The sequence below is a fragment of the Solanum dulcamara genome, chromosome 4, assembly GCF_947179165.1.
Source record: "Solanum dulcamara chromosome 4, daSolDulc1.2, whole genome shotgun sequence".
NCBI lineage: Eukaryota > Viridiplantae > Streptophyta > Magnoliopsida > Solanales > Solanaceae > Solanum > Solanum dulcamara.
In genome coordinates this window covers 3,423,754-3,437,353 of record NC_077240.1, presented here as the reverse complement: position 1 = coordinate 3,437,353, position 13,600 = coordinate 3,423,754, and the positions used below count along the sequence as shown (strand labels likewise).

Genomic DNA, 13,600 nt, shown 5'->3' with positions numbered 1-13,600 from the left:
TACATAAAATTTTCAGAAGGATTAAAATTGCATGAAACTGTACTAAGATCCATTTCGACCTCCAGAAGAGAATGTAGAACTTCTTGGTCATGAAGTAACATATCTCAGTGCTATTGGTGCATTTATGTATCTTGATAACGCAATCAGACCTGATATAACATTTTCTGTTAATTTACTGGCAAGGTATAGTTCATCCCCAACGCGAAGACATTGAAATGATATCAAACATATTTTGCGATACCTAAAGGGTACCATTAATATGAGTTTGTTTTATAGTAACAAAGGTTGTGCAGACCTTATTGGTTATGCATATGTAGATTATTTATCAGATCCATATAAAGCTTGATTTCAGATAAGCTATATATTTACACACGAAGGAACTGCTATATCATGACGATCTACAAAGCAATCTATCGTTGCTACTTCTCCAAATCATGCTGAAATAATAGCAATTCATGAAATAAGTAGAGAATATGTGTGGTTGAGATTGATGACAAAGTTCATTAAAGAAAGATGTTGCCTAAAGTACCCACAATTATATTCAAAGACAATGTCGCGTGCATTGCTCAATTGAAAAGTAGCTTCATAAAAGGAGACAAAACGAAACATATTTCATCAAAGTTATTCTTCACACATGATCTCTAGAAGAATGGTGATATTGATGTACAACAAGTTCATTCGACTGATAATCTTGCAGATTTATTCACAAATGCATTACCAATATCAACTTTTAAGAAGCTAAGGTATACGTTTGGAATGCGCCATCTCCAAAATATTAATAGAAGTTTTGATCAAGGAGAGTAAAATACGCGTTGTACTCTTTTTTTCTTAACCAAGGTTTTGTCCACTGGATTTTCCTGGTAAGGCTTTTAATGAGGCAGCACTCAAGGCGTATTACCATATGTGTGTACTCTTTTTTTCCTCATTAGGGTTTTTTACTGTATTTTTTCCAGTAAGGTTTCAATGAGGCATAAGATCTATGGGTGTTGAGGATAACTATATATATTATTTCTTGTAAAGTTTTTAATGAGCCACATTACACGTGGACATCTAAGGGAGAGTTTATGAAAGTGGATGTCCATTTTCCTTTTTACTTTTTCTTTCTTTTCTCCTCATTTTCTTTCTCCTTTTTCCTCCACCAAATTTTGTCACCCCATCCCCACCCAACTTGTATACTTCTTTCATTTGCAGTGGCTATAAATAACCACTGCAGTTATACAACAACAACATAGAATTCAGCAAAATCTCTCTCTTTCTTATTAATTTGCTAAGTTAATTTATTTTATAACAATTTATGAATTCTAGCAGAACTTAGAATCGCCCGAATCAAAAGTTCGAGTTGATTTCTCCCATGTTAAAAAAAAATTAAAACAAAAAAAGCACTTTTTGAGATAATAAATTTTAGCTGATTAATCAGATTATAAATCAATATATTATTCGGATAGTGGCAAATAATCAGGATCTTCGGAGTTAATTTCTCACACATCACTTAACTAACAATTTTTATCTCATAAAGTACTCACTCAACTTTGTTTTGTAATATAAAAGTTTATCTCAAAAAGTCGCTCAATTTTGTTTTGTTACAGAACAGTCACTCAACTTTGTTTTGTAATAGAAAAGTCATTCAATTATTTTTATTTCAACTACAAAGTGACTCAACTATGCTTATTTCACCTACAAAGTCACTTAATCAATTCAAGTAATGTCAAAAAAATTAAATTAATTTTTTTAAAAGATAAAAAGCTTATCGTGAGTGCCAGTGAAATGCATAGATGATACATAGCAACTTTATTTGGACAGATCTTCGAAAATGCTCTTTTGGTAAAAAAGAAAAATATATGGAGAATTTTTCTTGAGGAATACTTTTGAAGAATAAGTATTCTATGTTTATTAATTTGTTCTCTTCCAAAAGAACTTCGTTTAAAATATTTCAAGATTGTCAGTTGTGAAAACTCCTATAATATTGTGATTTTAGAGATTTCTTTTGGTCTTATGGCTATACAGAATTAGAGCTTGTTTTTATCCCATTTTAATTTTGTCTGCGATTAATTTCAAGCAATATACGGAAAGGGAACAAAATTCAGAACCTTGTTATAAAGTAAGCCACTAAACATATTTAAATTTGGAACTGTTTTATTTCTTAAACAATTAGCTTAATTATTTTTTTTCACGTTAGCAATATCTGTTGAAAATATCGTTTGAATTAGTTGAGTGATTTTATAGGTGAAGTAATAATTAGTCGTGAGACCAGGATATCCATTGCCAAGCTTATAGAAAAAAGAAAGACATACGGTATTATCATCCTCTTAGGACCAATATTAAACATTGTATTTATTGAAAGTAAATAAAGTCACTATTATATATATTTGAAGGAAAGCAAATAAATTTGCTGATTATTTTCTTAGCATGACAAATATTTGTTAACATGGGAAGGAAGACGCCTCGAGGAAATAAATTTTATTCTTCTAACAAACTTTTAAGTCATGCAACTTACCAAAGATATTGAGAAATTTATTTAGTTTTCGTAATGTAACCATACATACAATAACAACAACCCAATGAAATACCACAACGTGGGGTCTGGGGGTAATGTAACCATACATAAACTTGGATATATAGGAATTAGGAGTACAAAGGTCGGTAAAGAAATTACCTACGTAACTTGGAACAACATTTCAACCAGTGTGACAATGCAACGTGACTAGAAATTTATGTGACATTTAATTCTCTACCTGATTTTTTTGCTATGGTGGCGTCTCATGGGTCATGCATGATCCTCCCGTCCTTTTCCACCTTATGGTACTATTCATGGCAAGCCAGACTATTTATTAAAAAAACATACAAAAAAGATTGATAAGAAAATTCAACATACATAAATTCTGTTTGACCTATCTATACAAGATATTTTTTCAATAAAAGAATGATAAATACTCTTGGACAAAGACAGCTCCGCCACTGTATTCCGTTCCTAAATATAGGAAGGAAGCAACAGTTCAGTAACTATGTACCATACATAGGATGATTCTGGGTTTTAGATCTATTGCTAAAGCTCAAATTTGGAACCACAAGAAGAAGAAAAAAAAGGAAATGAGCGTTGTTAGGTTAACCACATGACCAAGTTTAATTACTCATATAAATAAAGACATTTATATTCTGAAGCAAGACACATTTATATTCAACCATTCAATTAAAACAAATAGCAATTCTACATCACATAGATATTTTTATATAACGACAACGTCTGATATAGCTCTCCTTGCTGTTACACTTATAATCACATAAGCATAAGCAAAGCTTTTTCAAGATAACTACTTTTAGGATTATTGGTCATAAATCTATTGCTAAAGCTCAAAATTCAAATACCAAAAACCACAAAATCAACATGTAAATTAAATATAAGAAAAGTACCAGAATTCTTGCAAAAAAAAAAAAAAAAAGACCTTAAAACAAACTTATTACTCTTGCTTCAAGAAATCAACTAGTTTATTCACAAGAGCAGCAGCTTTCTCCGATTTAGGATTAAAGAAATGAAAACAATGGCCTTCGTCTTTCGTCTCCATTATCTCAATTTCTCCATTCCATTCACTCTTCTTCAACCCCTCGTAATAATTCATCGCTCCTTTTTTCAGAGAATCCTTCTCCGCTAAGAAAAACAGAACCTTCTTACACGCCATTGATTTCAACCTTGGATCTATCAAAGGATTTACCCTCGGATCTTCGAAGCATCCTCCAGTAATTGTCGGATTCAAAGCCTTGTACAGCGGATCATTTTCAATCCCAAAATATGGATGAACCAAATAAAGACCCAAAATTTTGATTTTCGAATCGAGATTAGTTACCCCTGCTCTAACGACAAGGTCATTAGCAATGTTTGCTCCAGCACTTTCTCCACCAACGAACAATTTAGTAAAATCAGCATGATTGTTTAGCCATGAATCTGACCCTTTTCCATTAGCATGTGAAATTACCCATTGAAATGCTCCCCACGAATCATCGTAGGTAGTGGCAAAAGGGTTTTCCGGGGCAAGTCTGTAATCGACAGAAACAGCAATAAAATTCGCCTTTTCGACTAACGAGCTAATAAAATGGTGGAATGCGGAGGAACGAGCTGATCCCATACAGAACGCCCCGCCGTGAATGTAAATCACGACGGGGATTTTCTGTTTCGGGTCGGTGATTTTAGGAAGAAATATACGTACGGAAACCCCTGTTTCCGGCTGAATTACGACATCCTTGGATCGGACAGGAGCTTGTGGATCGTCACAAAGTGGAGCATCATCTGCTGGACGGAGTCTGTTGATGCTGCCATCTTTGTGGAGGACGAAAAAGGGGGTCATATCAACTGCTACTTCCTTTGTATTGGGAGCCATGAGAATTGAGTAATGCACAACAGAAATGTGAATTGTGAAGTGAGAAAAAATAAAGAGTGATGAAAAGCCATTAATGGTGGGAAACAGCTATAAATAGCTTGGAATGGACCGGGGCCGGTTCGGACAGTGTGGGGGCGGCGAAAAAGGAAATTTCTATGGTGGGTGAACCGTCAACCGTTTCTTTCTACCTAAGAAATACCAAGAACGTTTTAACATATGCTAGTCTATCTCCTATTAGTTTTTTCTATCGTGTTTAATATATTCCTATTCATATTGAACTCCGATTAATTTGAATTCGTGGATTACAGATTGTTTCATTTCAAGGCTCAAATATAAAATATCTGATTACAAATAGATAGATCACAATTATCCTACTATAACAATACTTGTGTTTTAACTTTGATATGCCAATTTTTATTTTTTTATTTTGGTGTAATTATTGTAATATATGAATTAATAATTACTGAATTATTCACTGCTTATATAATTTTTTTAAGTGAATATTCGATTAGTTAAATTAAGATGTGCTATGGTATATAATTTAATAGATAAATATTTTACTATTACTGTAAGTCTCTAATAAAAAGATGAAATAAAACTTCATTCGGTTTTTTGAGTGTTTTGTCCCCGTAAAGCAAATTTTTGCATAAATTATCTTATGTTGGATTCGATATAAAATAATATCTCAAATAAAAATTGATGGGCTTTTAAGAAGAAGACAAAAGAAATCAAGAAAATAAGAGAGAAAAGAGCAAAGAACAAGAAAGAAAGAGTAATAATATAAATAAATATGCGAAAAATAACATATACTTTACATGCCGAATGGTACTTAATATTTTAGGGAATACTGAGAATATTTAATAGTTTAAATATGAAAGAAATAGCATATATATAATTTATGTAGTGTTTTAATATATTTTTTCAAAAAATAATAATAAAAAATAATTATTATTTAACTTTCAAAATTCAAATTTCACCACCTAAATTGAAATAATTTTTTTTTAATACCTGCATTGGATTAAAAAAGGAAACAAAGAAACTAAATTTAATTCCCCTAATATACTGACTATGGAAATGCAAATAAGTTTGGGTTCAAAATTAACTCCCCTAATTTACTGGCTAGAAAATTGCATAGAATATCGTTGAATACTTTTCTGTTCTATTTGAACAGATTATTTAAATTTTCAAAATAGTAGAAAATTTTCCTCTTGGTCTTCATTCAAACCATGACTTATGATTATTTGAAAAATGGTTAACCTAACTTGCGCAAATATAATTAAATCTTCTAGAAGTTAAGTAAAAAAAGACAAGAGGAGAAAAGGAAAAAAAAAGAAGGTATTTCTTCCGTCACATGTTACTTGATCACTTATTAAATTAAAATAGAATTAATTAACTTTTTCGCATTTTACCCCTACAATTAATATGACATTTTGAATGTGAACAATTCTCAATACTAGCTATTTCTATACTATATGTATATTGCATTGATATAAACAAAGGACAAAATAGTAAAAATAATAAATTTTATTAATGATTTTTTAATCATCGTATAAAATAGAAAATGTTTATCTAATATGAGACGGAGGGAGTAACTGCTAAAATTATTTAGAGCCTGTTTGACATTAGTTGGGAGGCAAAAACACTTATTTTGAAGAAAAAACACTTTTATATAAAATTTAAGGCGTTTGACAATTAGTAAAAAAGCTTTTAAATGAAAGTAGATGAAATGACCAAAATATCTCTTTCATATGCTCATATTTACCAATACATCCCTTATTAATTAATTAGCATATTTCATAAGTTTTGTTAAGTTTCATTTAAGAATTTTATTTTTTATTTTTATATAATAAACTTTTTTATTTTATTTTATACCTTCAGAAATACAAGATAAATATTCTACTATTATGTTGTATTATAAAATTTGGGATAAAATCATTGAAGTTTTTTGTGATGTATGAATTACTTTTATTATTTTTTGTGGTGATTTTTTTCAAATGTTGTAATTTAATTTGCGGAATGATTTTTAAATTTATTTGTTTAATATTTTTAATTAAATTTTAATCATCAAGTTAATATTATATCAATATTTAGTTAATTTATTTATTTATCTATATATAATATTGATCTTTGAATATGTACAATTTAATTTAGTAAAAGTAAAATTTTAATTAATTTTTTATAAAAGATATTTAAAATAATTTCTTTCTATAAAAATAATTTTAATAGTAAAAGTACATTAATACTTGTTCTTTTTTGTAATTTAACTTTTAAAAATATTTTTTTAAAAAAGATTAACTAAAAACTATTTTCTTACAAAAATATTTGAATTAATCGAACACAAACTTACGTTGAAATAGTTATTACTATTATATTCTTTTAAAGAAATTAAATTTATTAATACAACACACCCATAAAAATAAACTCACAGACATATTAGTCAGCACTGAAGCATGGGTCAAGCGGAATACGCATCCCAATACTCTCAGAAATTCGATCAGTTAAATATTGCTCCATCTAGGCTGGACATAATATATATAAAAATAAATTATATTATCTAATCAAATTGAAAATTTTGATAATTTGGTATTTGAATATTTGATATTATATTTGCGATTTTAGAATTATAGTATGCGAGTTTGAATTTAGTACAAGATATTAGTACTACTTATTTGATATTTGATATTTTTTGAATATTAAATTATTTATTTAATGAGGAGCACATTACATATCAATAGTTTCATAAGTACAAATTCAAAGATATCGAATAACCATATACCAAATTATCAAAATTCTCAATTTGATTCGATAATATCATTCGATTATAAAATTATTAAATTCGAAATTTGAAAATTTCGAAATGAATGTTGAATGTCCACCCCTAACTCTATCCATCTTAATTTAAGTGTTTTATTTTATCTCTAGTCTATTTAAAAAATCTTTTCATGTTTAGGAATTTTCTTTTTAATTTTAAGATTCCATATATAAATATTTAATATCACAAGTTTTAAATGATTATGGTTTATAAATATTTTTAATTTAAGATCATAAAATTTAATTATTATTTTTTAAATTTTTTATGTCTAATTAAGCGAAGACACTTAAATTAAGATGAATGGAGCACTATGGTACTCCTCCATTTTGCTGCTAATAAGAGTCAGTTTGAAAGCTTCTAAGAATTACTCTTGCATGTTTTTTTCCCACTTAAATTCTTTTTAAAATAAATTTTATTTTCATTAAGATTTAATTTCGATTTTATTATACAAAAATTAAGGGTAATGCTAGATGAATTTAAGTATTAAATTTTTTACTATATTAGAGGAATGGTGAATAAAAAAGAAGAAGAAAGTTATGTTGCACAAATTATGATAAAAACATGAGCTGCAGTGGCTAGAATTAAAGCTAACAGTAAAAGGAGTAACTTTTTACATCTTGTTTGAAGGTCGCCTAACTTGTACAGCTGTAAAAGCCGGAGTTGTTTACAATTCCTTCAAGACAATTACTTATCGGTAATCGCACAGTTCCAATGAGATTATTCTTGATATAAACGAAAGCATAGTTTTCAACGCAGACGATGGAGGTATCATCGGAAATGAATTCCGGCAAAACACGAAAAAGGAATTTGTCGTTTCAGGTAGGATTTTTGTCACCATGATGATCGATTTTGATACGGAGCTTGGTGGATGAGTCAATCCAGAGTAAGGCGTAAGTTTGCATACGGCGCAAGTTAGCAACTGGGATTTTGAGGGATTGAGCAGAGATCATGGTTGTTACGTGTTATAATATTATATTGTTATTATAGATATAATATTTATTTTAATTGTTATTTAAATTTTATTCTATCGTATTGTTTTAAAGTCATTGTTAGATAACGACGAAAAATCTCATTTTGTGTAACGATCGATTTAAGTGATCGTATTGTTATCTTAACATTCTCTTCTTATTTTATTTTTATTTATTATTTCATAATCTTATTTTTTTTATTCTATTTTTTCATAGTAATTCTATACGTACTCTATTTTTATCGTAGATTTATTATTTAAATTCTACTTTAATAAAAATAAAATCTACGTATACTTTATCCTTTTCAGACTCCACGATGTAAGACTCCATTAAATTGTTATTATTATTGTGTATTTATTATTTAAATTATTAATATGTGAGTTTTGACATTATATAACGACATAAAGTATAATATTATATAATACATTATCTAACAATCATCCAAATAATGAAATTCGCAAGTAATGATTATAAATTTGGTTGACGAGATCAACGCCCGTTTAAACGGTGTCGTACAATATCATTTTTTTGTTTTCTTTCATTCGGATTCGGATCCTACCAGCCATGAGACTCCACATGATTTGCAGAGATGAAGAAGTGGAGCTGCTGTAAATCACAATCAAAAAAGGAGAAAGCAAAAAGATGGAGCGTGATAATTGAACAAAAGGGTCACTAAAAGAATCCTTTCATCATAGTGTTTTTCACGAGAAAATGCTCATTCCCTGCTTTAGTTATTTTCGTATCTCTCTTTCGACATAATTATGTGTGTCTGCATGTATTGTGAGGAAGAAGAGGCGAAGGAATTAGAATGAATAAAGCTAGAAAGAAAAAGGGTATCTTTTTTTGAATCTGGGTGTCCCCAAATGCCTTCTTTTTATACTCCTTTTTGAGCATTTAACCTATGGCTGACTATTTCTGTTTCTTCACCAAGGTATGTAGTGTTACTTATTTTTAATCTTTTTTTCCCCCTAAAAGTTTCTTCTTTTGCCTTTTATTGACATCTGTATGTGCTGTTTTGATCTGGGTGTCTGCTCAATCGCAAGTGTTTGCTTTAATTTGAACTTTTTTTGCTTCTTATGTCATAGCATTAAGTTTCAATTTCTTGTATATTCTATCATCTGTAGTATTTGTATTGTCATGTTAGTAAAATTAGATTAATTAAGCTAGGAAGACAGGTTGTAGGGTGCATCTATTCAAATAATGAAAAGCAGGAGCACTTTAACAACAACAACAAACCCACTGTAATCTCACAGGTGGTGTCCATTTATGGTAGAGTTAACAAAGACCTGAGGCTATTTCCGATAGATTCTTGGCTCGAAGAACGACAAACAGAGGCAGTAGCGACAAAAAAGAAGGAGCACTATTAACAGATATATATTACTCTTATCTAGGTTGTGACGTTCCTGAGATACTGTAGAGTTTACTGGACTCATTTTGAGAATTTCCTGTTTGAGCAAATACTTTTAGACTTCTACAGATTCTAATAACGAGCTCTTATTAGCAGTAAGAGATCAATAAAACCGTATTATCCCTTAGTTATCTTGGATCTTGCTTTTCCCATTTGATGAAACCTACCTAATTTGTTTGAATAACTTTGCAATCAAATTTATTTTATTGAGACCCTGAAGGAAAATTTGAATATGAAAAATGAGATTTAAAATCCTAAGCATTTGAAAATTGAACTTCTGATTCAATTCCAGGATACTTTCATCATAAAGCCACCAAAGAAATCTCCACTGCTGCTGAGAATGGTGGTCTTACTTTTTGCAATGATATGTGGAATTTATATATGTTCAATTTGTCTGAAACAAATTGGTTCGCGTTCCAGTGGACCGCTTGCGACTGTTCATGTTGTTGAAAGGCCATGTGAGACGACTAATGTTGACCCTTCGGAAAAACCTTACATACACTTCCCCAAGCCAAAAACTTTTAGCCGGTGAGACATTGACAATCTGTTTGTATGTTTTAGTATCTCGTTATGGATAAAACTACTTACTAAACCTTGCTGTATCAGGGCTGAGTGTGCTTGCAATCCTGTAAGATTTTTTGCAATTTTGTCAACTCAGAGGTCTGGCAGTGGATGGTTTGAAACATTGTTGAACAGCCATATGAATATAAGCTCTAATGGGGAGATCTTTTCTGTTAAAGTCCGTAAAAGTAATGCATCAACAATTTTGGAAACATTGGACAAACTCTATGATCTAGACTTTTTGACCAGCTCTTCCAAGAATGAATGTACAACTGCAGTTGGTCTGAAGTGGATGCTTAATCAGGTAAGTGCTATCTTCAAAATTCTATTTGTCATGTCTGTTTCTAAGCATGTGGTCAGAGAACACAACTATGTAGTGAGAGTAGCTGTGATTTGTTGAAAACCTTTTGTAATCTCAATTCGTTTTATCAACATTGTGCGTCAGTCGTGTAATGATATAAATAATTTATCATGTTGAGGTTGCTTCTTGATTTTTCTAATGTGAAATTGGCATGTTATGGTTAGTGTCCATATATTTTTCTGTCATCCGAATTCGCTGTTTTCATTAAGATTTTATTTCGGTCGTGATAATAAAATCTGATTAAGGAATTAAAAAATGGGAAGATTGTTGGTGGAATTTCACAATGTACTATTTACTACCGGGCTGTGTTAGCTTGTCTTAAAAGAAGCTTAGATTTCTTTTTTCTTATTCAACATATTGGTTCCTATGTGAAAATATGGTAGCTTTGTTTTCCGAGTTTGGGTCAATGTTATTTACTTATTCATCTTATTCACTACATTGTATGTATGTGTTTCAATATGTAGTGATTATGTTGCAATTCTGGCCTTGCGTAATCAGTTAAGTTCTGATGGTTTCTTATCACTTGACTGCTTCTGTAATACGGTGTATAGTAGATGGACACTAGTATTGGGATAACGAGTAAGATAGGGTCTTAGAATCAGTAACTTGAACGAAACTTGATTTTATGGGATCATATTGAATATTTGACGATACCTTGCGTAACTTGCTAAAAATCGATCCTTGAAGAACCACATGCATTATGATTTCAGGAAAATAGATTAGTTGAAAAAACACTCAAAAGTTAACAGAGACGAAATGCTTGGCTCCTAACTTCTCCCCCCCATCTCACCTGTTTCATTTGAAAAGTGAAGATGGTATTAAATCCTAAATAAAAAAAAAGGGCAGCCCGGTGCACTTAAGCTCCCGCTATGCGCAGGGTCCGGGGAAGGGCCCGACCACAAGGGTCTGTTGTACGCAGTCTTACCTTGCATTTCTGCCAGAGGCTGTTTCCAAGGCTTGAACCCGTGACCTCCTGGTCACATGGCAGCAACTTTACCAGTATTAAATCCTAAATAACTTGGCTTAAAAAGGACCAATCTTATGGATATGTGAAATGCAGAATTTCCATTCCCAGCAAGAAAGGGAGGGAAACATATATTCAATTCAGAAGTGAGTAAACAGTATTTCAAGTTCGATCTCGTAGGTACATATAGTATTCTGCAGAAAGCCATATTTTATGTCACCACTGATCCACCCATGTACAATTGAAACTAGGTAGGAAGGAATTATGAAAATTGGTCTACAAGATATGTCACCTTATGAAGAACTAAATCATGTAAATATTGGTCTACATGATGGTATTACCTTGTGAAGAGCTCATGTAAACTCTGTAAGCAGCTTACACCTTGGTGGCTTGGTTCCTTTTGTCATGGTTATGGATCATGATGGATTGCCTGGACATTTACATGTTATTACAGGGTCTATTGCAGCACCATGAGGAAATTGTTGAGTACTTCAAACGGAGAGGAGTTTCTGTAATTTTTCTTTTCAGAAGAAATCTTTTGCGCAGAATGGTTTCAATGCTAGCAAATTCCTATGATCAGAATGCTAAGTTGTTAAACGGAACCCACAAGTCTCATGTACATTCTCCCAAGGAGGTCAGTTGATCGATCCCTATGATGTAGAGACACATGCTTATGTCTCCATGATGTCTTAAGCAATCACGTTTTACAGGCTGAGATTCTTGCAAGTTACAAGCCTACAATAAAAACAACTACGCTGATCGCTAACCTAAAGCAAATACAAAGCATGGCTGCTAATGCTTTGGAGTACTTCAAAAGCACTCGGCATATGATCTTGTTCTATGAGGACATAATAAAAAATCAGACTGTAAGATATTTGCATATTCTACTATATCCCTGATATTTTAGTTCTCTTGCGAGGAAGCTCGTTTTTTATGTCCACTTCCTGCCATCTTTTCACAGATGGTGAATGATGTGCAAGATTTCCTGAAAGTTCCAAGAATGAATCTCCATAGTCGTCAAGTGAAGATACACAAGGCGCCACTGTCTTTGCAAGTTGAAAATTGGAGTGATGTTGAAAAGGCACTAAAGGGAACACCTTATGAAAGCTTCTTACACGCAGATTACAAAATATGAATGTGCAGTCCTTGTGTGTATATGTAGCTTGTGTTGTTTAACTTTATTCTTTCATTATTTATGTGTAAGTAGAGGCTAGCGGGATTTGGCTGCAGCAGGTTATCATCAAGTTCCACTCGTTCAGCTAATCAATTTTCGGGTATGTTTTTGGGTCGTCATGTTAAATAGGTTTTTGTAGCTGACTGTGAATGAAATTAGCAATTTTGACATCGAACCATTTCTCCCCCTGTCAATTTGGAATTGTGATTTTAATCCAGTTTTGTTTTGCATTTTCCCGCTGTAGGTAAATCACACATGTGGGATAGTCCATAATTCTCACTTCTCATAACCAAATTAAGTGTATTGTGTGGTTTACTGATCTAGACAATGTAAAGAATGAGTGAATTAAGTAGGTGAAAATGTACAAGGAGAGGAGCAATAAATCAACACAACCAAATGTTTAAGCATTCATTGCCTTCATTTGATGCTAATACCTATAGCTACTATTCTACTAAATCATCAACTTTTTTTTTGTATCCACCAACCTTGTATGACGTGAAATGGTGGAAGAAGAGAAAAGTTAAAAGATTTGTCGATATTTGTTTGTATTTAAACAAGAAAAGTTGAAATTTGTTGTGCTAAAAAATGCTTGATTAGAGTTTCAATGCAAAGAAGCAGCAAAATAAAGGCTAGTTTGTACATTATCATTTTCCCCTCCTTTTTGGTATGTACTACTTGGTCTTGGTATGGACAAATTTTGTGCGCATTTTAACTAATTTCACGGGATATTTGTCGTCAACAGTAGATATCTAGTAACTTTATTTATCAAGGATAGGACAAATGAAAATAAATCTCCTAATATTTTTGTCTCAATTAAAATTTGAACATTCTCGATCCAATTCATTGATTACTATTCAATTGACCCGATACCATTAGTTTAGCAAGAAATGTCAATCTTAACAATAACATGATTATTATTCCATAGAGACAACTTTATTAATTTGACAGAATTGGTGGTGTAATTAAAGTAAATTGGGTAACA

At 31.4% G+C, this 13,600-nt stretch overlaps 2 protein-coding genes across 2 annotated transcripts; one reads left to right on the top strand and one right to left on the bottom strand.

The window, feature by feature from the left end:
* Nucleotides 1-3,154: 3,154 nt before the first annotated feature.
* On the bottom strand, nt 3,155-4,531 carry LOC129885535 (probable carboxylesterase 13). Its single transcript, XM_055959836.1, has one exon. The coding sequence runs from the start codon at nt 4,368-4,370 to the stop codon at nt 3,456-3,458; it is 915 nt and encodes a 304-aa protein (XP_055815811.1). The 5' UTR covers nt 4,371-4,531; the 3' UTR covers nt 3,155-3,455.
* Nucleotides 4,532-8,598: 4,067 nt separating this feature from the next.
* Nucleotides 8,599-12,812, top strand: LOC129885534 (uncharacterized). Its single transcript, XM_055959835.1, has 6 exons — nt 8,599-9,081; nt 9,851-10,086; nt 10,165-10,423; nt 11,899-12,078; nt 12,155-12,310; nt 12,406-12,812. Exons 1-6 carry the CDS (start codon nt 9,052-9,054, stop codon nt 12,577-12,579), a joined length of 1,035 nt encoding a protein of 344 aa, XP_055815810.1. The 5' UTR covers nt 8,599-9,051; the 3' UTR covers nt 12,580-12,812.
* The last annotated feature ends 788 nt before the right edge of the window (nt 12,813-13,600 follow it).

Excerpts from the sequence above, each read along its gene's own strand:
- LOC129885535 (XM_055959836.1), bottom strand. The coding sequence starts at position 4,370 with ATGGCTCCCAATACAAAGGAAGTAGCAGTTGATATGACCCCCTTTTTC.
- LOC129885534 (XM_055959835.1), top strand. The coding sequence starts at position 9,052 with ATGGCTGACTATTTCTGTTTCTTCACCAAG. Across the intron at positions 10,087-10,164 it reads AAGCCAAAAACTTTTAGCCG|GGCTGAGTGTGCTTGCAATC; the intron begins GTGAGACATTGA and ends TTGCTGTATCAG. Across the intron at positions 10,424-11,898 it reads TGAAGTGGATGCTTAATCAG|GGTCTATTGCAGCACCATGA; the intron begins GTAAGTGCTATC and ends ATGTTATTACAG.